At 46.2% G+C, this 22,329-nt stretch overlaps 1 protein-coding gene across 1 annotated transcript in view; it reads right to left on the reverse strand.

The window, feature by feature from the left end:
* Positions 1-22,329, reverse strand: part of wdtc1 (WD and tetratricopeptide repeats 1) — a 70,898-nt gene that overhangs the window by 4,084 nt on the left and 44,485 nt on the right. Inside the window, exons 13-15 of the mRNA XM_068006932.1 lie at positions 21,296-21,531; positions 5,885-6,059; positions 1,225-1,417 (exon numbers count right to left, since the gene is read on the reverse strand). Of these exons, the coding sequence (XP_067863033.1) occupies positions 1,225-1,417; positions 5,885-6,059; positions 21,296-21,531 (604 nt within the window). The remainder of the gene's footprint in view (positions 1-1,224; positions 1,418-5,884; positions 6,060-21,295; positions 21,532-22,329) is intronic.

The raw sequence follows: 22,329 nt of genomic DNA on the forward strand, positions 1-22,329 counted from the left end.
TTCCACAGGTTCACCACCCGCTGAGTGAAGAAATTTCTCCTCATCTCGGTTCTAAATGGCATACCCCGTATCCTGAGACTGTGACCCCTGGTTCTGGACTCCCCAGCCATCGGGAACATCCTCCCTGCATCTAGTCTGTCTAGTCCTGTTAGAATTTTATATGTTTTGATGAGATCACCTCTCATTCTTCTAAACTCTAGTGAATATAGGCCTAGTCGACCCAATCTCTCCTCATACGTCAGTCCTGCCATCCCAGGAATCAGTCTGGTAAACCTTCGTTGCACTCCCTCCATGGCAAGGACATCCTTCCTCAGATAAGGAGACCAAAACTGCACACAATACTCCAGATGTGGTCTCACCAAGGCCCTGTATAACTGCAGTAAGACATTCCTGCTCCTGTACACAAATCCTCTTGCAATGAAGGCCAACATACCATTCGCCTTCCTAACTGCTTGCTGCACCTGAATGCTCACTTTCAGCGACTGCTGTACAAGGACACCCAGGTCTTGTTGCACTTCCCCTTTTCCCAATCTATCACCATTCAGATAATAATCTGCCTTTCTGTTTTTACAACCAAAGTGGATAACCTCACATTTATCCACGTTATACTGCATCTGCCATGTTCTTGCCCACTCACCCAACTTGTCTAAATCACATTGGAGCCTCTTTTCATCCTCCTCACAGCTCACATTCCACCCCAGCTTTGTGTCGTCTGCAAACTTGGAAATGTTACATTTAGTTCCCTCATCCAAATCATTGATATATATTGTGAATAGCTGGGGCCCAAGCACTGATCCCTGCGGTACCCCACTAGTCACTGCCTGCCACCCGGAAAAAGACCCGTTTATTCCTACTCTGTCAACCAATTCTCAATCCATGCCAGTATATTCCCCCCAATCCCATGTGCTTTAATTTTGCACACTAACCTCTTGTGTGGGACCTTATCAAAAGCCTTCTGAAAATCCAAATACACCACATCCACTGGTTCTCCCCTATCTATTCTACTAGTTACATCCTCAAAAAACTCCAGTAGATTTGTTAAGCATGATTTCCCTTTCATAAACCCATGCTGACTTTGTCCAATCTCGTTAATGCCCTCCAAGTGTTCAATGGATCAGACCCACTGGGTTTGATTGGGCAAATAACTCTTGCTCCCTCCTGTTGGTGTTAGCAGGTAGTTCTTGCTCCCTCCCATTAGGGCAGTCACTGTCTCAGAGTTCACACCTCTGGTCTCGGGCTCCAGAGTCGAACCACAGGATCGATGCCGCTGGTGGCAAGGAAGCAGTGCCTCGGGTGTGGCTGCAGGCAGTTCACAATCGACTCGTCACCCTGCAGAACACGAACAAGGTTTGTCGTCTCTTTCTCCCAGATGAAGAAGGATCCGTCGTCAGACCCACTGATGATGTACTGACCATTACTGAAAGGAAGAGAAAGTCATTCCACAAACGATTCGTCACAAAAAAGGAACAATTTTAGTTACAGTCAGACAGACTTCCCTTTAAGTATGGTCACCCCCCACATTTCCCAAGTTAGGTAAGATACAGACAGCAAATCTTTTGCACAGAGTTTTTTATTTTTGTTAATGTGGCACAGGGACAATGACTGTCCTCCGTGCACTGGGCCAGAAATGGGGCAATCGACAGCCAGTGACTCCTGAAGCAAAGTGCAGGTGTGTGTGGACATTGAGTGAGGACAGGATCAGAAGCAGCTGTGACCCCCACCCCACATTGTCAAACATCACTGCGAGGCTCAGACAGGGGCACCTGGAAGCGATATCAGTAAGCAGCGATATCCACACCCCAGCAAGAGTTAGCGCCTTCAGGGAGGGGAAAAAATACAAATCTCTCTCCTGGAGATCTGTAGCCAGAGACACAGCCCAATCACCCAAGATTCTAAATCAATCTTCCTTCTTTTAGACATTTTGGCACAAAAAAGTCATTCAGCCCTTCTTGCCTGTGCTGAATTTATGCTTCTTTCAGGGGCCAACTTTACACAGCCCCATTTTGTATTAGACCTCAGACTCTCTCATGTTCTATTCTAGTACTGTTTTGAATGCTGTTAATCATCTAGCCTCAATCGCCACTTGTGGCAATGCAGCACACATTTCAATAAATCTGGAACAGTTTTTCTACTTTCCCCCTTCATGTACCTAATGCTTATTTTAAGATTATGGCCTTTTGTGCCTCTGATTTTCCTACAAATGGAAATTATCTATGTTTACCTTGTTTATACCTTTAATTGTTTTAAACACCTATCAAATTCCCCTCAAGGTTCAAGAGAATACAGCCCTTGATTGTCCAGCTTTTCCTCATAACTCAGACTCTCAGACCCTAGTAAATCTGCACTGCACTTTCTCCAAGGCTGTTACTTCCCTCCAAATGAGCAGCCCAAACCACACAAGAATCTCAGACATGACCTCATCACATCCCGTCATATAATCAATTGCCTCTTTGCTTTTGCATTCAATCCCTCTCAACAGAAACCTCAAAATCCAACTTAGGTTCATAGCATTTTTAACCTGTCCACCAATTTAAGGATTTCCATATTCCCACACACTGTACTGAGACAATATTAGCAAACTTGGATATACGGCTCCTTATTCCTTCATCCAAGTCATTTATAAATACGGTGAAAAGCTGAGGCCCCAGAACAGATCCCTGGGGGACACCATTTTTCACATCCTGCCAATCTGGCCACATACCCTTTATCCCCACTCTCTGCCTCCTACCTCCCAATCAATTTCCAACCCAAGTCAAAAGGCTACCAACAATTTCATTGAAAGCAACAAAGTAGGAAAGGGGAGAGGAGAGGGATATCATTGACCAGTCACAAAAAGTTCCCAAGCTATAGGGAAAGCAAATGAGGTTTGAGGAATTATTGCTGGTTTAATGCAGTAGGTCCCTTAGAGGATGAGACTGGGAAATTAATGGTGGGAAACATGGAGATGGCAAAAATGCTGAACAAATATTTTGTTTCAGTCTTTACGGTAGAGGACACTAAGAATATCCCAACACTGGACAAACAGGGGGCTCTAGGGGGGGGGGGGGGGGGGGGAGGAGCTAAATATGATTAAAATCACTCAGGAGATGGTACTCAGTAAAATAATGGGACTCAAAGCAGATAAATCCCCTGGACCTGATGGCTTACATCCTAGGGTCTTGAGGGAAGTGGCAGTAGGGATTGTGGATGCTTTGGTAATAGTTTTCCAAAATTCCCTGGACTCGGCAAAGGTCCCGGCAGATTGGAAAACTGCTAATGTAACACCGTTATTTAAAAAGGGTAGTAGGCAGAAGGCTGGAAATTATAGACCAGTTAGCCAAACATCTGTAGTGGGTAAAATTTTGGAGTCTACTATTAAGGAGACAGTAACGGAACATTTAGATAAGCATAATTTAATAGGACAAAGTCAGCATGGCTTTATAAAGGGGAAGTCATGTCTGACAAATTTGCTTGAGTTCTTTGAGGATATAACGTACAGGCTGGATAAAGGGGAACCAGTGGACGTAGTGTATTTAGACTTCCAGAAGGCATTCGACAAGGTGCCACATAAAAGATTATTACTTAAGATAAAAAATCACGGGATTGGGGGTAATATTCTGGCATGGGTGGAGGATTGGTTATCGAACAGGAGGCAGAGAGTTGGGATAAATGGTTCATTCTCGGACTGGCAACCAGTAACCAGTGGTGTTCCGCAGGGGTCGGTGCTGGGTCCCCAACTCTTTACAATCTATATTAATGATTTGGAGGAGGGGACAGAGTGCAACATATCAAAATTTGCAGATGATACAAAGATGGGAGGGAAAGTAGAGAGTGAGGAGGACATAAAAAACCTGCAAGGGGATATAGACAGGCTGGGTGAGTGGGCAGAGATTTGGCAGATGCAATACAATATTGGAAAATGTGAGGTTATGCACTTTGGCAGGAAAAATCAGAGAGCAAGTTATTTTCTTAATGGCGATAGACTGGAAAGTACTGCAGTACAAAGGGATCTGGGGGTCCTCGTGCAAGAAAATCAAAAAGTTGGTATGCAGGTGCAGCAGGTGATCAAGAAAGCCAACGGAATGTTGGCTTTTATTGCTAGGGGGATAGAATATAAAAACAGGGAGGTATTGCTGCAGTTATATAAGGTATTGGTGAGACCGCACCTGGAATACTACATACAGTTTTGGTGTCCACACTTAAGAAAAGACATACTTGCTCTCGAGGCAGTACAAAGAAGGTTCACTCGGTTAATCCCGGGGATGAGGGGGTGGACATATGAGGAGAGGTTGAGTAGATTGGGACTCTACTCATTGGAGTTCAGAAGAATGAGAGGCGATCTTATTGAAACATATAAGATTATGAGGGGGCTTGATCGGGTGGATGCAGTAAGGATGTTCCCAAGGATGGGTGAAACTAGAACTAGGGGGCATAATCTTAGAATAAGGGGCTGCTCTTTCAAAACTGAGATGAGGAGAAACTTCTTCACTCAGAGGGTAGTCGGTCTGTGGAATTTGCTGCCCCAGGAAGCTGTGGAAGCTACATCATTAAATAAATTTAAAACAGAAATAGACAGTTTTCTAGAAGTAAAGGGAATTAGGGGTTATGGGGAGCGGGCAGGAAATTGGACATGAAGCTGAGTTCGGATCGGTCAAGGCCCTGTGGGTGGCGGAGAGGGCCCAGGGGCTGAGTGGCTGGGTCCTGCTCCTACTTCTTGTGTTCTTTAGATTTGTGGTTGGGATCAGATCAGCCATGATCTTATTGAATGGCGGAGCAGGCTCGAGGGGCCGATTGGCCTACTCCTGCTCCTATTTCTTATGTTCTTATGTAGTGGAACTAGCTGGATTGCTCTTATGGAGAGCCGGCACGGACTCGATGGGCCGAATGGCTTCCTTCCGCACTGTAACCATTCTATGATCTCTCGAATCAGCTGCCACATCAGTGGAATCCTGACTTCATGGTTTATCCAGGGTTTCCGCTGCCGATCGGGAGAATCCCTGAGGATATTCCCACAGTTACATATTTCCATTTTTTGTTCTTGTTCCCAAAATGTATTATCTCACATGTTTCTGCCCATTTCCTTGGCTTGTTTCTGTCTCCTGTCAGTTGCTGCTCCTTACAGTTTGGGATCAGCAAACTTTGACATTTTATATACACAGCCATGGGCCCAAATCTTCTCAAACAATTTCTCATCCAGCAATTTATCAAACACTAAGTCTCTGCACCCCCCCCCAGCCCCCTCCCCCTCTCACCCCCAACTTCATATTGCTGACCTGCTCCAGTTCCTGTCCAGTATTGCATTCTTCCATTACATACCGACTCCAGAAACTGTTTTGAATGTATTCCATAAATCTGTGCCCGTTAAAACTCCCCTCAGATGTGCTCTCCCATTCTATCTCTGGATATAATCCCCAGTTATTACTATGGATGTAGATACACAGGAAAAGACTAACAGGCCCATCAAGCCTGCTCCATCCAGACAGGGTAGAATCACAAACAGCACTGACCCACTGCCTAACTATGCAATCTCCCAAGACAAGTACATAATCAGAAAAACGCCAACAGCCACGTTAGGGAAAAACTCCAGGAAATTCCCCTCGGAAGCCGACAGGTGATAAAGCAATCTCCAGGAAGGGTGGGTACAAGCTGCATTAGGAAGTGCACATCAGGACAGGCATTCGGAGTCTCCCTACATTTACTGTGTTTGAACTTATCCCCACTGCTAGGAACATGACAAATCTTTAAAAATAATCTCTAACATTTTACAGAATAATCGACAGCAATGTCCTTTTAAAGCCACTTTTTGCTGCAATGTATTCAACGCTGGATTCTGCAGTCACCCAAACAACTCAGAGTTAAACAGGCTTCCAAAACCTTGATGCCTTTTCTCAAATTATAAGATTACCTTCCAAAAAAATTAGCTTCTTTGATATCTGTGGTGGTGTTGCAGTGGCCACAATAGCGTGACTTGTAATCATAACCTCGCTCCCTCAGAATCACCTCATCATCGGAAATGGAGTCCTTCCTGCCACTCGACCGGATGCGGATTGGGGTGGTAGTTCCTGCCTTCTTCTCCTCAGCTATAAAAACGGGGAATGGAAGCAGCAACTCTCAGTTCAAACAAACAAAGTGGATTAAAAAACAGGACGACAAAAGTGGAGGCGCCTTCCCCTCTGTTCCTGAGGGTGGGGTTGGTGGTGGAGGGAGGCCTGATGCAGTCTAATAAAAATGACCTTCACCTCACGATAAAGGTATTGCAAATAATGTGAGATCAACAGCTGCACACGGCCTGAGTCTCCATGGAAACAGATTGTACAAACTCCCACTCAGTCACCTGGTAACCAGCTGTGTCCAGAGTCACCGGGAAAGTTCCATCTCCCACAAAGTTTAAACCTTGCTCTCCTGGCCTAGCCCGGTCTCCCACCCTCCGCAAACTTCAGCTCATCCAAAACTCTGCTGCCTGTATCCTACCCCACACCAAGAACCTCTCGCCCATCACTCCTGTCTCTGCTGACCTACATTGGCTCCAGGTCCCCCAACACTTCAAATTAAAATTCTTAGCATTGTGTTTAAATCCCTCCATGGCCATGCCTCTCCCTATCTCTGTAACCCCCTCCAGCATTATGATCCCACCCACCTCCAAACTGTCTGATTCCAGTCTTTTGTGAATCCCCTCCTCTTTGTCCCACCACTGGCGGCCGTACCTTCAGCTGCTTAGGCCCCAAGCATTGGAATTCCCTCCGTAAACACAGGAACATAGGAACAGGAGTAGCCTATTCAGCCCCTCAAGCCAGCTCTTCCATTCAATTAGATTATGGCTGATCTGTACCTCAACTCCATTTACCCACATTAGTTCCATATCCCTTGATACCCTTACTAAACAAAAAATGTAAACCCCTCCAGCTCCCTCTCCTCATTTAAGTCCCTCCTTAAAACCCACTTCTTTGAAGATGAGAAGACAGAAGTCAGACGACAGGGCTGAGACTTTTAGGTGTAGATTAAAATCACCAAGGATAAAGAGAACTCGATGCAGAGGCTAAGGTAGGTGAGGAAAGCGGGACCCCTGGTGAGAAAGTAATCATGGGTTTTTGGAGTGTGATAAGACCCCCTCTCCACTCAACATCCCCTCCAAAGACCCCAAAAAGCTCGTTGACATTGGTAACTTCCTTTTCCTCAAGTTTCCCTTCAACCTTCCCTCCCCTTTCAAAATCACTGTCACCACCCCTTCCTCAGAAAACCCACCTTGACCTACCTGCCCTCTCCAACTACTATCACCTCCGGTCTCCCTCAAGGATCTATGCTTGATCCCCTCCTCTTCCTCATTTACCTGCTGCCCCTCACTGACATCATCCATAAACATGGGACACCCAGTTCCACCTCTTCATCATCTCTCAAACTCTCAACCCCCTCCATGCTGCCTGACATCAAGTCTGAATGAATTACAATTTCCTTCAACTGAACATCAGGAAGACCAAAGCACTGTCGCGACAGTGCTATCAAGCGGCACTTACTCACCAATAACCTGCTCACTGATGCTCAGTTTCGGTTCCGCCAGGACCACTCGGCTCCAGACCTCATTACAGCCTTGGTCCAAACATGGACAAAAGAGCTGAATTCCAGAGGTGAGGTGACAGTGACTGCCCTTGACATCAAGGCAGCATTTGACCGAGTGTGGCACCAAGGAGCCCTAGTAAAATTGAAGTCAATGGGAATCAGGGGGAAATCTCTCCAGTGGCTGGAGTCATACCTAGCACAAAGGAAGATGGTAGTGGTTGTTGGAGGCCAATCGTCTCAGCCCCAGGGCATTGCTGCAGGAGTTCCTCAGATGTGGAGTTCCTCAGGACAGTGTCCTAGGCCCAACCATTTTCAGCTGCTTCATCAATGACCTTTCCTTATCATATGGTCAGAAATGGGGATGTTCACTGATGATTGCACAGTGTTCAGTTCCATTCGCAACCCCTCAGATAATGAAGCAGACCCTGCCCGCATGCAGCAAGACTTGGACAACATCCAGGCTTGGGCTGATGAGTGGCAAGTAACATTCGCGCCAGACAAGTACCAGGCAATGATCATCTCCAACAAGAGTGTGTCTAACCACCTCCCCATGACATTCAGCGGCATTACCATCGCCGAATCCCCCACCATCAACATCCTGGGGGTCACCATTGACCAGAAACTTAACTGGACCAGCCACATAAATACTGTGGCTACACGAGCAGGTCAGAGGCTGGGTATTCTGCAGCAAGTGACTCACCTCCTTACTCCCCAAAGCCTTTCCACCATCTACAAGGCACAAATCAGGAATGTGATGGAATACTCTCCACTTGCCTGGATGAGTGCAGCTCCAACAAGAAACTTGACACCATCCAGGACAAAGCAGCCCACTTGATTGTTGAAGGTGGTGGATGGGGTGCCATTCACTCCCTTCACCAACGGTGCACTGTGGCTGCAGTATGTACCATCCACAGGATGCACTGCAGCAACTCGCCAAGGCTTCTTTGACAGCACCTCCCAAACCCGCGACCTCTACCACCTAGAAGGACAAGAGCAGCAGGCACATGGAAACACCACCACCCCGACTTGGAAATATATCGCTGTTCCTTCATCGTCGCTGGGTCAAAATCCTGGAACTCCCTTCCTAACAGCACTGTGGGAGAACCTTCACCACATAGACTGCAGCAGTTCAAGGCGGCGGCTCACCTTCTCAAGGGCAATTAGGGATGGGCAATAAATGCTGGCCTTGCCAGCGATGCCCACATCCCATGAACGAATAAAAAAACTGTTTCCAACTTCCATCAATTCCAGTCTCTGAACCCCTGGCACCCTGTTCAACCCAGAGCAGAGCTTCAAACCCCACATCCTCTCAATCATCAAGGACGCTTAGTTCCACCCCCACAACACTGCCTCCCTCCACCGAGACCTTCAGGAGCTCCCTGTCCCTGTAGATTGATTCCTGGGATGAGAGGGTTGTCCTATGAGGAGGGATTGAGTAGAATATACTTTCTGGAGTTTAAAAGAATGAGTGGTGATCTCTTCGAAACATACAAGATTCTGAGGGGGCTTGACTGGGTAAATGCTGAGAGATCATTTACCCTGGCTGGAGAGTCTAGAACTAGGGGACATAGTCTCAGGATAAGGGGTCGGCCATTTAAGACTGAGACAAGGAGGAATTTCTTCACTCAGAGGGTTGTGAATCTTTGGAATCTCTACCCGAGGGCTGTGGATGCTCTGAGTCATTGAATATATTCAAGGCTGAGATCGATAGATTTTTGGACTCTAGGGAAATTAAGGGATATGGGGATCAGGTGGGAAAGTGGAGTTGAGGTCAAAGACCAGCCATGATCTTATTGAATGGCGGAGCAGGCTCGATGGGCCGTATGGCCTGCTCCTGCTCCTATTTCTTACGTTTTTATGTTCTTAGTATCTTAAGTTTAAAATCCCTGTCCTCCTCTTCTTTTCTCTCCATAGCCTCTCCCACCATCACAGCAAACTCCTCCAGTCTTGTACCACTCCCACAGCCTTTCAACCTGGCAGATGGAGTTTAATTTAGATAAATGTGAGGTGATGCATTTTGGTAGATCGAATCGGGCCAGGACCTACCCCGTTAATGGTAGGGCTTTGGGGAGAGTTATAGAACAAAGAGATCTCGGAGTACAGGTTCATAGCTCCTTGAAAGTGGAGTCACAGGTGGATAGGGTGGTGAAGAAGGCATTTAGCATGCTTGGTTTCATTGGTCAGAACATTGAATACAGGAGTTGGGATGTCTTATTGAAGTTGTACAAGACATTAGTTAGGCCACACTTGGAATACTGTGTACAGTTCTGGTCACCCTATTATAGAAAGGATATTATTAAACTAGAAAGAGTGCAGAAAAGATTTACTAGGATGCTACCGGGACTTGATGGTTTGACTTATAGGGAGAGGTTGGATAGACAGACTTTTTTCCCTGGAGAGTAGGAGGTTAAGGGGTGATCTTATAGAAGTCTATAAAATAATGAGGGGCATAGATAAGGTCGATAGTCAAAATCTTTTCCCAAAGGTAGGGGAGTCTATAACGAGGGGACATAGATTTAAGGTGAGAGGGGAGAGATACAAAAGGGTCCAGAGGGGCAATTTTTTCACTCAAAGGGTGGTGAGTGTCTGGAACGAGCTGCCAGAGGCAGTAGTAGAGGCGGGTACAATTTTGTCTTTTAAAAAGCATTTGGACAGTTACATGGGTAAGATGGGTATAGAGGGATATGGGCCAAGTGCAGGCAATTGGGACTAGCTTAGTGGTATAAACTGGGCAACATGGACATGTTGGGCCGAAGGGCCTGTTTCCATGTTGTAAACTTCTATGATTCTATTCTATGATTCTAACCTCTGACTGTGGCCTTTTGTGCATCTCCCTCCCCTCCCACTAGTGACAGAGCCTGCTGTTGTCTCGGCCTACTCTCTGGAACTCCTCTATCTCCAAATCGCTCTTCACCTTTAAAGACCTTCTCAAAACCCATCTTTCCAAACAAGACTCAATCTCTTCCTCCATAGATCAGTTTCTTGCCTACTTCCATTTGTGAATTGTCACGAGATATTTTATGTTAAAGGCTCTATGTAAACGCAGGATATTATTGCTGTCTAGCGAATTCTGACAGATTATGAAAGACTGCAGGAGGACAGAGAGTCACCGGAGAAAGTGCAAAAAAGATTTACAAGGATGATACCAGAACTGAGAGGTTAAACCTATCAGGAAAGATTGAGCAGACTGGAGCTCTTTTCTCTTGAAAAGAGAAGGCTGAGGGGTGACCTGATAGAGGTCTTTAATATTATGAAAGGGTTTGATAGGGTAGACGTAGAGAAAATATTTCCACTTGTGGCAGGAGACCAGAACTAGAGATCATAAATATAAGATGCCACTAATAAATCCAATAGGGAATTCAGAAGAAACTTCTTTACCCGGAGAGTGGTAAGAATGTGGAACTTGCTACCATAAGGAATAGTTGAGGTGACTAGCATAGATACATTTAAGGGGAAGCTAAATAAACAAATGAGGGAGAAGGAATAGAAGGATATGCTGATAGGGTTAGATTAAGAGGAATGCAAGGAGGCTCGTGTGGAGCATAAACACCGGCATAGACCAGTTGGGCCGAATGGCCTGTTTCTGTGCTGTACATTCTATGTAGTGCACAGATACACAGGACCTTGGTGAGCAGATACACAGGAAAGTAAAGGAGGTAGTGGAAGCAGATAAGGCCATAAAAAGGGAAACAGAATCCTTGGTTTCGTATCAAGAGGCATAAAATGCAAGAGCAAAGAGGGCTTACACAAAGCTTTAGTTAGACTACATTTGAAGTATTGAGAAATTTTGGGCAGTCCATTATAGGAAGGATAGAAAAACAGAATATTACCAGGGGCAAGAGGCTCGAGGGACTTCAGAAATCGGGGTTTTTCCCCCTCTAGAGCGTAGGCCATCATCCCATTTTAGGATTTTTTGATCCGCAAAGGATTTGGAAAACAGAGTTACTTTTAACGTGTATTCTCACAGGTTTTAAAAAAGGGAACCTAGCAGAAAGGTAGTTAATATTCTGGAGGGGGAGGGTGAACAGCCAAAGGTAGTGGTCCACATCGGTACCAACTATATAGGTACAAAATAAGAACATATTAAATAGGAGCAAGAGTAGGCCATCCAGCCCCTCCAGCCTGCTCCACCACTCAACAAGATCATGTTCTTCTAGCTCAACGCCATTTTCCTGCATTATCCCCATATCCCTTGAAGCCTTTAATATCTAGAAATCTAAGGATCTCTGTTCTGAATGTACTCAATGACTGAGCCTCCACAGCCCTCTGGGGTAGAGCATGCCAAAGATTCACCACCCTCTGAGTGAAGAAATTTCTCATCTCAGTCCTAAATGGTCTACCCTTTATTCTGAGACTGTGACCCCTGGTTCTAGACTCCCCAGTCAGGGGAAACATCCTCTCCCTGTATCTACCCTGTGGAGCCCTGTAAAAATTTTGTATGTTTCAATGAGATCACCTCTCATTCTTCTAAACTCTAGAGAATACAGGCCTAGTCCACTCAATCTCTCCTCATACGACAATCCCGCCATCCCAGGAATCAGTCTGGTGAACCTTTGTTGCACTCCCTCTATGACAAGTATATCCTTTCTTAGGTCTGTCACCACACGGACTGCAGCGGTTCAAGAAGGCGGCTCACCACCACCTTCTCAAGGGCAATTAGGGATGGGCAATAAATGCCGGCCTCGCCAGCGACGCCCACATCCCATGAACGAATAAAAAAAATTAACAAGCAGGATCTCAAAGGTAGTAATCTCCGGATTACTCCCGGTGCCACACGATAGTGAGTATAGAAATAGGAGTATAGAGCAGATGAATGCGTGGCTGGAGAGATGGTGCAGGAGGGAGGGCCTTAGATGCCTGGCACATTGGGACCAGTTCTGGGGAAGGTGGGACCTCTACAGGCCGGACGGGTTGCACCACAACGGAGCTGGGACCAATGCCCTCACGGGGAGGTTTACTAGTTCTGGGTGGGGGGGGTGGGGGTTTAAAACTAATTTGGCAGGGGGGTGGGCACCAGGGTGTAGCATTGGAAAGGAGAAGCAAGGTCAAGGTGCATAAAGGATTGGGAGAGATAGATAACACTAGAATAAGAAATAGTACGATATTAGATGGAATCAGACTAAGAGAGAGTACAAGAAAGTCTAATTCTGGTTTGCAGTGCACGTATGTAAACGCACGCAGTGTGGTAAACAAGGTTGGGGAGCTGCAGGCGCAAATAGCCCCATGGGAATATGATGTCGTGGCGATAACAGAGACCTGGCTCAAAAAAGGGCAGGATTGGGTACTAAATATTCCTGGATACAAGGTGTTCAGGAAAGAAAGAAGGTGGTGTGGCAGTATTGATTAAGCAGAATATTGCAGTGCCGGAGAGAAAGCATGTCCTGGAGGGGTCAAGGACAGAATCTATTTGGTTAGAGTTAAGAAATAAAACAGGTGCCATTACACTACTGGGTGTATGCTATAGGCCATCAATGAGTAGGAAAGGCATAGAGGAGCGAATTTGCAGGGAAATTACAGAGAGGTGCAAAAGCCATAGAGTAGTGATAATGGGTGACTTCAACTATCCTAATATAGACTGGGATAGTAATAATAACATAAGGGGCAAAGAGGAGGAGGAATTTTTGAAGTGTGTTGAGGAGAACTTTCTTGACCAGTACGTTTCCGGCCCAACGAGGAAGGAGGCATTGCTGGACTTTGTTCGAGGGAATGAGGTGGGCCAAGTGGTGCAAGTGTCAGTGGGGGAGCATTTAGGGAGCAGCGATCGTAGTATCATAAGGGGTGTTTGCTACTGATGTTGGGGAAGGTTTAAACTAGAATGGCAAGGGGATGGGAACCTGAGCAGGGAGACAGAGGAGGGGGAAACAAGGATAGAAACAAAAGACAGAAAGGGAAGAAGCAATAGTGGAAGGCAGAGAAAACAAGGGCAAAAAACAAATAGGGCCATAGTGCAAAATAAAACTAAGATAACTAGTAATCTTGAAAAGACAAGTCCAAAGGCATTGTGTCCTAATGCGTGGAGCATTCGCAATAAGCTAGATGAATTAACAGCGCAGATAGATATTAACGGGTATGATACAGTTGCGATTTCATCCATCGTCATCTCTTTTAGTAAAGTTCCCCAATCTATCATAGCCAACTCGCACCTCATACTTTCGTAATTTCCTTTATTTAGATTCAGGACCCTAGTTTCGGATTCAACTACTTCACTCTCCATCTTAATGAGGAATTCTATCATGTTATGGTCGCTCTTCCCTAAGGGACCCCACACAACAAGATTGTTAATTAATCCTTTCTCATTGCACAATACCCAGTCTAGGATCGCCTGTTCTCCAGTTGGTTCCTGAATGTATTGGTCGAGGAAACCATCATGTACACACTCCAGGAATTCCTCCCCCACAGTATTATTGCTAATTTGGTTTGACCAATCTATATGTAGATTAAAGTCATCCATGATTATAGTTGTACCCTTCTTGCATGCGTCTCTAATTTCCTGTTTAATGCCCTCCCCCAAATCTCCACTACTGTTTGGGGGCCTATAGACAACCCCCACCAACGTTTTCTGCCACTTGGTGTTTCTTAGCTGCATCCATACAGATTCCACATCGTGATTTTCCGAGTCAATATCCTTCTTCACGATTGCATTGATTTCCTCCTTTACTAACAATGCTACCCCACCTCCTTTCCCTTTTTGCCTGCCCTTCCTAAATATTGAATACCCCTGGATGTTCAGTTCCCATCCTTGGTCACCCTGCAGCCATGTCTCCGTAATCGGGATTAGTAAAAAGTATGGTAGCATAGTGGTTATGTTACTGGACGAGTAATCCAGAGGCCTGGACTAAAATCCAGAGTCATGAGTTCAAATCCCGCCACGGCAGCTGGCGAATTTAAATTCAAATTAATTAAATTCAATTAATTAAATAAAAATCTGGAATTAAAATACCAGTATCAGTAATGATGGCCATGAAACTACCGGATTGTCGTAAAAACCCATCTGGTTCACTAATGTCCTATATGTGACTCCAGACCCACAGCAATGTGGTTGATTCTTAATTGCCCTCTGAAATGGCCTAGCAAGCCACTCAGTTGTAAAATCTCGCGACGAAAAGTCATAATAAGAATAAAACCGGACGGACCACCCGGCATCGGACCACCAGGCACCGGACACGACAACGGCAAAACACCAAGCCCAGTCGACCCTGCAAGGTCCTCCTCACTAACATCTGGGGACTTGTGCCAAAATTGGGAGAGCTGTCCCACAGACTAGTCAAGCAACAGCCTGACATAGCCATACTCACAGAATCATATCTTTCAGCCAACGTCCCAGACTCTTCCATCACCATCCCTGGGTATGTCCTGTCCCACTGGCAGGACAGACCCACCAGAGGTGGCGGTACAGTGATATACAGTCAGGAGGGAGTGGCCCTGGGAGTCCTCAACATTGACTCTGGACCCCATGAAATCTCATGGCATCAGGTCAAACATGGGCAAGGAAACCTCCTGCTGATTACCACCTACCGTCCTCCCTCAGCTGATGAATCAATCCTCTTCCATGTTGAGCACCACTTGGAGGAAGCACTGAGGGTAGCAAGGGCACAAAATGTACTCTGGGTGGGGGACTTCAATGTCCATCACCAAGAGTGGCTCGGTAGCACCACTACTGACCGAGCTGGCCGAGTCCTGAAGGACATAGCTGCTAGACTGGGCCTGCGGCAGGTGGTGAGCGAACCAACACGAGGGAAAAACTTACTTGACCTCGTCCTCACCAATCTACCTGTCGCAAATGCATCTGTCCATGACAGTATTGGTAGGAGTGACCACCGCACAGTCCTCGTGGAGATGAAATCCCGTCTTGGCACTGAGGACACCATCCAACGTATTGTGTGGCACTACCACCGTGCTAAATGGGATAGATTCAGAACAGATCTAGCAGCTCAAAACTGGGCATTCATGAGGCGCTGTGGGCCATCAGCAGCAGCAGAATTGTATTCCACCACAATCTGTAACCTCATGGCCCAGCATATTCCTTACTCTACCATTACCAACAAGCCAGGGGATCAACCCTGGTTCAATGAAGAGTGTAGAAGAGCATGCCAGGAGCAGCACCAGGCATACCTAAAAATGAGGTGCCAACCTGGTGAAGCTACAACTCAGGACTACATGCATGCTAAACAGCGGAAGCAACATGCTATAGACAGAGCTAAGCGATTCCACAACCAACGGATCAGATCAAAGCTCTGCAGTCCTGCCACATCCAGTCATGAATGGTGGTGGACAATTAAACAACTAACGGGAGGAGGAGGCTCTGCAAACATCCCCATCCTCAATGATGGCGGAGTCCAGCACGTGAGTGCAAAAGACAAGGCTGAAGCGTTTGCAACCATCTTCAGCCAGAAGTGCCGAGTGGATGATCCATCTCGGCCTCCTCCCGATATCCCCACCATCACAGAAGCCAGTCTTCGGCCAATTCGATTCACTCCACGTGATATCAAGAAACGGCTGAGTGCACTGGATACAGCAAAGGCTATGGGCCCCGACAACATCCCAGCTGTAGTGCTGAAGACTTGAGCTCCAGAACTAGCTGCGCCTCTAGCCAAGCTGTTCCAGTACAGCTACAACACTGGCATCTACCCGACAATGTGGAAAATTACCCAGGTATGTCCTGTCCACAAAAAGCAGGACAAATCCAATCCGACCAATTACCGCCCCATCAGTCTACTCTCAATCATCAGCAAAGTGATGGAAGGTGTCATCGACAGTGCTATCAAGCGGCACTTACTCACCAATAACCTGCTCACTGATGCTCAGTTTGGGTTCCGCCAGGACCACTCGGCTCCAGACCTCATTACAGCGTTGGTCCAAACATGGACAAAGCTGAATTCCAGAGGTGAGGTGAGAGTGACTGCCCTTGACATCAAGGCAGCATTTGACCGAGTGTGGCACCAAGGAGCCCTCGTAAAATTGATGTCAATGGGAATCAGGGGGAAAACTCTCCAGTGGCTGGACTCATACCTAGCACAAAGATGGTAGTGGTTGTTGGAGGCCAATCATCTCAGTCCCAGGACATTGCTGCAGGAGTTCCTCAAGGCAGTGTCCTAGGCCCAACCATCTTCAGCTGCTTCATCAATCACCTTCCCACCATCATAAGGTCAGAAATGGGGATGTTCGCTGATGACTGCACAGTGTTCAGTTCCATTCGCAACCCCACAAATAATGAAGCAGTCCGAGCCCGCATGCAGCAAGACCTGGACAACATCCAGGCTTGGGCTCATAAGTGGCAAGTAACATTCGCGCCAGATAAGTGCCAGGCAATGACCATCTCCAACAAGAGAGAGTCTAACCACCTCCCCCTGACATTCAACGGCATTACCATCACCGAATCCCCCACCATCAACATCCTGGGGGTCACCATTGACCAGAAACTTAACTGGACCAGCCATATAAATACTGTGGCTACGAGAGCAGGTCAGAGGCTGGGTATTCTGCGGTGAGTGACTCACCTCCTGACTCCCCAAAGCCTTTCCACCATCTACAAGGCACAAGTCAGGAGTGTGATGGAATACTCTCCACTTGCTTGGATGAGTGCAGCTCCAACAACACTCAAGAAGCTCGACACCATCCAAGATAAAGCAGCCCACTTGATTGGCACCCCATCCCCAACACTAAACATTCACTCCCTTCACCACCAGCGCACTGTGGCTGCAGTGTGTACCATCCACAGGATGCACTGCAGCAACTTGCCAAGGCTTCTTCGACAGCACCTCCCAAACCCGCGACCTCTACCACCTAGAAAGACAAGAGCAGCAGGCACATGGGAACAACATCACCTGCACGTTCCCCTCCAAGTCACACACCATCCCGACTTGGAAATATATCGCCGTCCCTTCATTGTCGCTGGGTCAAAATCCTGGAACTCCCTTCCTAACAGCACTGTGGGAGAACCGTCACCACACGGACTGCAGCGGTTCAAGAAGGCGGCTCACCACCACCTTCTCGAGGGCAATTAGGGATGGGCAATAAATGCCGGCCTCGCCAGCGACACCCACATCCCGTGAACGAATAAAAAAAAAAAATGGGGCTAAAGACTGACAAATCCCAAAGGCCTGATAATCTACATCCCAGAGTACTGAAGGAAGAGGCCCTGGAAATAGTGGATGCATTGGTGATCATCTTCCAAAATTCTAGATATTCTGGAACAATTCCTACAGATTGGAGGGTGGGAAATGTAACCCCACTATTTAAAAATGGGAGAGAAAAAACAGGGAATTACAGACCAGTTAGCCTAATATCAGTAGTGGGGAAAATGCTAGAGTCTACTATAAAAGATGTGATAACAGAACACTTGGAGGGCATTAACGGGATTGGACAAAGTCAGCATGGGTTTATGAAAGGGAAATCATGCTTAACAAATCTACTGGAGTTTTTTGAGGATGTAACTAGTAGAATAGATAGGGAAGAACCAGTGGATGTGGTGTATTTGGATTTTCTGAAGGCTTTTGATAAGGTCCCACACAAGAGGTTAGTGTGCAAAATTAAAGCACGTGGGATTGGGGGGAATATACTGGCATGGATTGAGAATTGGTTGACAGACAGGAAACAGAGAGTAGGAATACATGGGTCTTTTTCCAGGTGGCAGACTGTGACTAGTGGGATACCGCAGGGATCAGTGCTTGGGCCCCAGCGATTCACAATATATATCAATGATTTGGATGAGGGAACTAAATGTAACATTTCAAAGTTTGCAGACGACACAAAGCTGGGGTGGAATGTGAGCTGTGAGGAGGATGCAAAGAGGCTCCAATGTGATTTAGACAAGTTGGGTGAGTGGGCAAGAACATGGCAGATGCAGTATAACGTGGATAAATGTGAGGTTATCCGCTTTGGTTGTAAAAACAGAAAGGCAGATTATCTGAATGGTGATAGATTGGGAAAAGGGGAGGTGCAACGAGACCTGGGTGACCTTGTACACCAGTCACTGAAAGCGAGCATTCAGGTGCAGCAAGCAGTTAGGAAGGTGAATGGTATGTTGGCCTTCATTGCAAGAGGATTTGAGTACAGGAGCAGGGATGTCTTACTGCAGTTATACAGGGCCTTGGTGAGACCACATCTGGAGTATTGTGTGCAGTTTTGATCTCCTTATCTGAGGAAGGATGTCCTTGCCATGCAGGGAGTTCAACGAAGGTTTAGCAGACTGATTCCTGGGATGGCAGGACTGATGTATGAGGAGAGATTGGGTCGACTAGGCCCATATTCACTAGAGTTTAGAAGAATGAGAGGTGATCTCATCGAAACATATAAAATTCTAACAGGACTAGACAGACTAGGTGCAGGGAGGATGTTCCCGATGGCTGGGGAGTCCAGAACCAGGGGTCACAGTCTCAGGATACGGGGTATGCCATTTAGAACTGAGATGTGGAGAAATTTCTTCACTCAGAGGGTGGTGAACCTGTGGAATTCTCTACCACAGAAGGCAGTGGAGGCCAAGTCATTAGATGTATTCAAGAAGTAGATAGATATATTTCTTAATGCTAAAGGGATCAAGGGATATGGGGAAAAAGCGGTAACAGGATACTGAGTTAGACGATCAGACACGATCATTTTGAATGGTGCAGCAGGCCCGAAGGGCCGAATGGCCTACTCTTGCTCCTGTATTCTATGTTTCTATGTAGACTGGCGGCCAAAATAAAAGGGAATCCAAAAGTCTTCTACAGGCATGTAAACAGTAAACGGGTAGTGAGAGGAGCAGTGGGGCCGATTAGGGATCAAAAAGGATATCTGCTCATGGAGGCAGAGGGGATGGCCGAGGTACTAAATGAGTACTTTGCATCTGTCTTTACCAAGGAAGATGATGCTGCCAGAGTCTCAGTAAAGGAAGATATAGTTGAGATACTGCTAAAAATGGGCTAAAAATTGATAAAGAAGAGGTACTACAAAGGCTAGCTGTACTTAAAGTAGATAAGTCATCCGGTCCAGATGAGATGCATCCTAGGTTGCTGAGGGAAGTAAGGGTGGAAATTGCAGAGGTACTGGCCACAATCTTCCAAACATTTTTAGATCGGGGGTGGTGCCAGAGGACTGGAGAATTGCAAATGTTACACCCTTGTTCAAAAAAGGGTGCAAGGAAAACCCAGCAACTATAGGCCAGTCAGTTTAACCTCGGTGGTGGGGAAACTTTTAGAAACGATAATCCGGGACAGAATTAGCAGTCACTTGGATAAGTGTGGATTGATTAGGGAAAGCCAGCATGGATTTGTTAAAAGCAAATAGTGTTTAACTAATTTGATAGAGTTTTTTGATGAGGTAACGGAGAGGGTCGATATGGGCAATGCAGTTGATGTGGTGTATAAGGACATTCAAAAGGCATTTGCTAAAGTGCCACATAATAGGCTTGTCATCATGATTGAAGCCCATGGAACAAAAGGGACAAAATGGATACAGAATTGGCTAAGTACAGGAAACACAGAAGTGGTGAACGGTTGTTTTTCGGACTGGAGGGAGGTGTACAGTGGTGTTCCCCAGGGGTCGGTACTGGGACCACTACTTTTCTTGATATATATTAATGATTTGAACTTGGGTTTACAGGGCACAATTTCAAAATTTGCAGATGACACAAAACTTGGAAGTGTAGTGAGGAGGATAGTGATAGACTGCAAGAGGATATAGACAGGCTGGTGGCTTGGGCAAACACGTGGCAGATGAAATTTAACGTAGAAAAATGCAAGGTGATACATTTCGGTAGGAAGAATGAGGACAGACAATATCAACTAAAGAGCACAATTCTAAAAGGGCTACAGGAACAGAGAGATCTGGGGGTATATGTGCACAAATCGTTGAAGGTGGCAGGGCAAGTTGAGAAAGCGGCTAAAAAAAGCAGACAGGAGCCTGGGTTTTATAAATAGAGGCATAGAGTACAAAAGCAAGGAAGTCATGATGAACCTTTATAAAACACTGGTTCGGCCACGACTGGAGTATTGTGTCCAGTTCTGGGCACCGCACTTTAGGAAAGATGTGAAGGCCTGAGAGATGGTGCAGAAGAGATTTACTAGAATGTTTCCAGGGATGAGGGACTTTAGTTACGTGGATAGACTGGAGAAGCTGGGGTTGTTCTCCTTGGAACGGAGAAGGTTGAGAGGAGATTTGATAGAGGTGTTCAAAATCATGAAGGGTCCAGACAGAGTAGATAGAGAGAAACTGTTCCCATTGGCAGAAGGGTCAAGAACCAGAGGAAATAGATTTAATGTGATTGGCAAAAGAACCAAAGGTGACATGAGGAAAAACTTTTTTTTACAGTGAGTGATTAGGATCTGGAATGCACTGCCCGAGGGGGTGGTGGAGGCAGATTCAATCATGACCTTCAAAAGGGAACTGGATAAGTACTTGAAAGGAAAAAATTTGCAGGGCTACGGGGATAGGGCGGGGGAGTGGGACTAGCTGGATTGCTCTTGCATTGAGCCAGCATGGACTCGATGGGCCGAATGACCTCCTTTCATGCTGTAACCTTTCTATAATTCTATATGCTATGTGGAAGTTGTTTTCCTCCAGGGACTAAATGGTAAGCAATTTGTTAACTTGTTGCTGGAAAACCCTTCGATCCCGGTCTAGAAGGACAGGCTGTTTGAAATAGGAAGCTTGTGCTGGAGAGAAAGATGCAAGGACATTTGCAGGCAGCAAGGTGGGAGACGAGGGCAGCGAGGCTAGACTGGGTGCAATATTGATGGCTCTGGGGAGTGTCAGGTTACCACACGTCCGCGTTGTTGGGACTCACTGTTGTCTGTCTTTGCGAAGAGCACGGCCTTGATATCTCGGTCCAGTGCGTCGCAGGCACTGCTGTGGGCTTGTTCAGGAAAACGGCCCTTAAAGTCATCGAGGCAATCCAGAGCCTCAGTGACGTACTTCAACTCAAACAAACAACGCGCCAGGCGGAAATGGGCCTTCAGGTGGGAGGGATTCAAAGAAATTGCTTTCAGGCAATCTCTGAGTGCATCGTAATGGTCTCCATCCCTGGAAAAAAAAAAGGACAGAAATCAGACACTCTGTTTAATAAGACTGTCACATAACCAAGGTGGCACAACACCAGGCAGCTATCCTGTGCTTTGAATATAACACTGATGTCTATCCAGATCTAATGATTCAAAATATCCAGGGAAAACTTCAACAAAAAATAAGCAGCATGCATCTTCAAGTGGACAAAAGTCTTCTTGAAAATAGCATGCTGGTTATATTTTGCTGCTGAAATTCTCATGAAGTTCATTTAAAGTGCACAGAATCAGCAGCAGTCAGGAGAAACGAATGGCCACACATCAACAATTAAATTGCTCTGACTTGCAGGCTGCTGGGGTACTTGGGAAAACCAACTCGACTCAATAAAAGATTGACAAAACTAATGGCAGTTTTCATTTTATCCCAGTGTTTGCGAGAATGTGTTTGAAACTGACTGACGGCAGACTGAACATGATTTTTGGTCTGTTACTATTCAGTAATTCAGAGGCTGCATGCACTAAATCACAGGAGATTAGTTCTCAGGATATTGGGTGATTTGGCAAGGCCACATTAATTGCCCTGAAGTCATGCAATTGAATGGATTGCTAGGCGATTGCATTGAGTCACATGTAGTGTGGATTAGAGTCATGTATCGGCCAGACCGGGTAAGGACGGCAGGTTTTTGCTATGAAACTGAGGGACATTAGTGAACCAGTTGGGTTTTTATGATAATCCGGCCCACATCACCAGATTTACTGAATTCAATTTCAGTTTCCCATGATGGGATTTGAACTCTGGGCTGCTGGTCTGGCATCATAA

This window comes from Heptranchias perlo, chromosome 26 (genome assembly GCF_035084215.1).
Source record: "Heptranchias perlo isolate sHepPer1 chromosome 26, sHepPer1.hap1, whole genome shotgun sequence".
NCBI classification, from domain to species: domain Eukaryota; kingdom Metazoa; phylum Chordata; class Chondrichthyes; order Hexanchiformes; family Hexanchidae; genus Heptranchias; species Heptranchias perlo.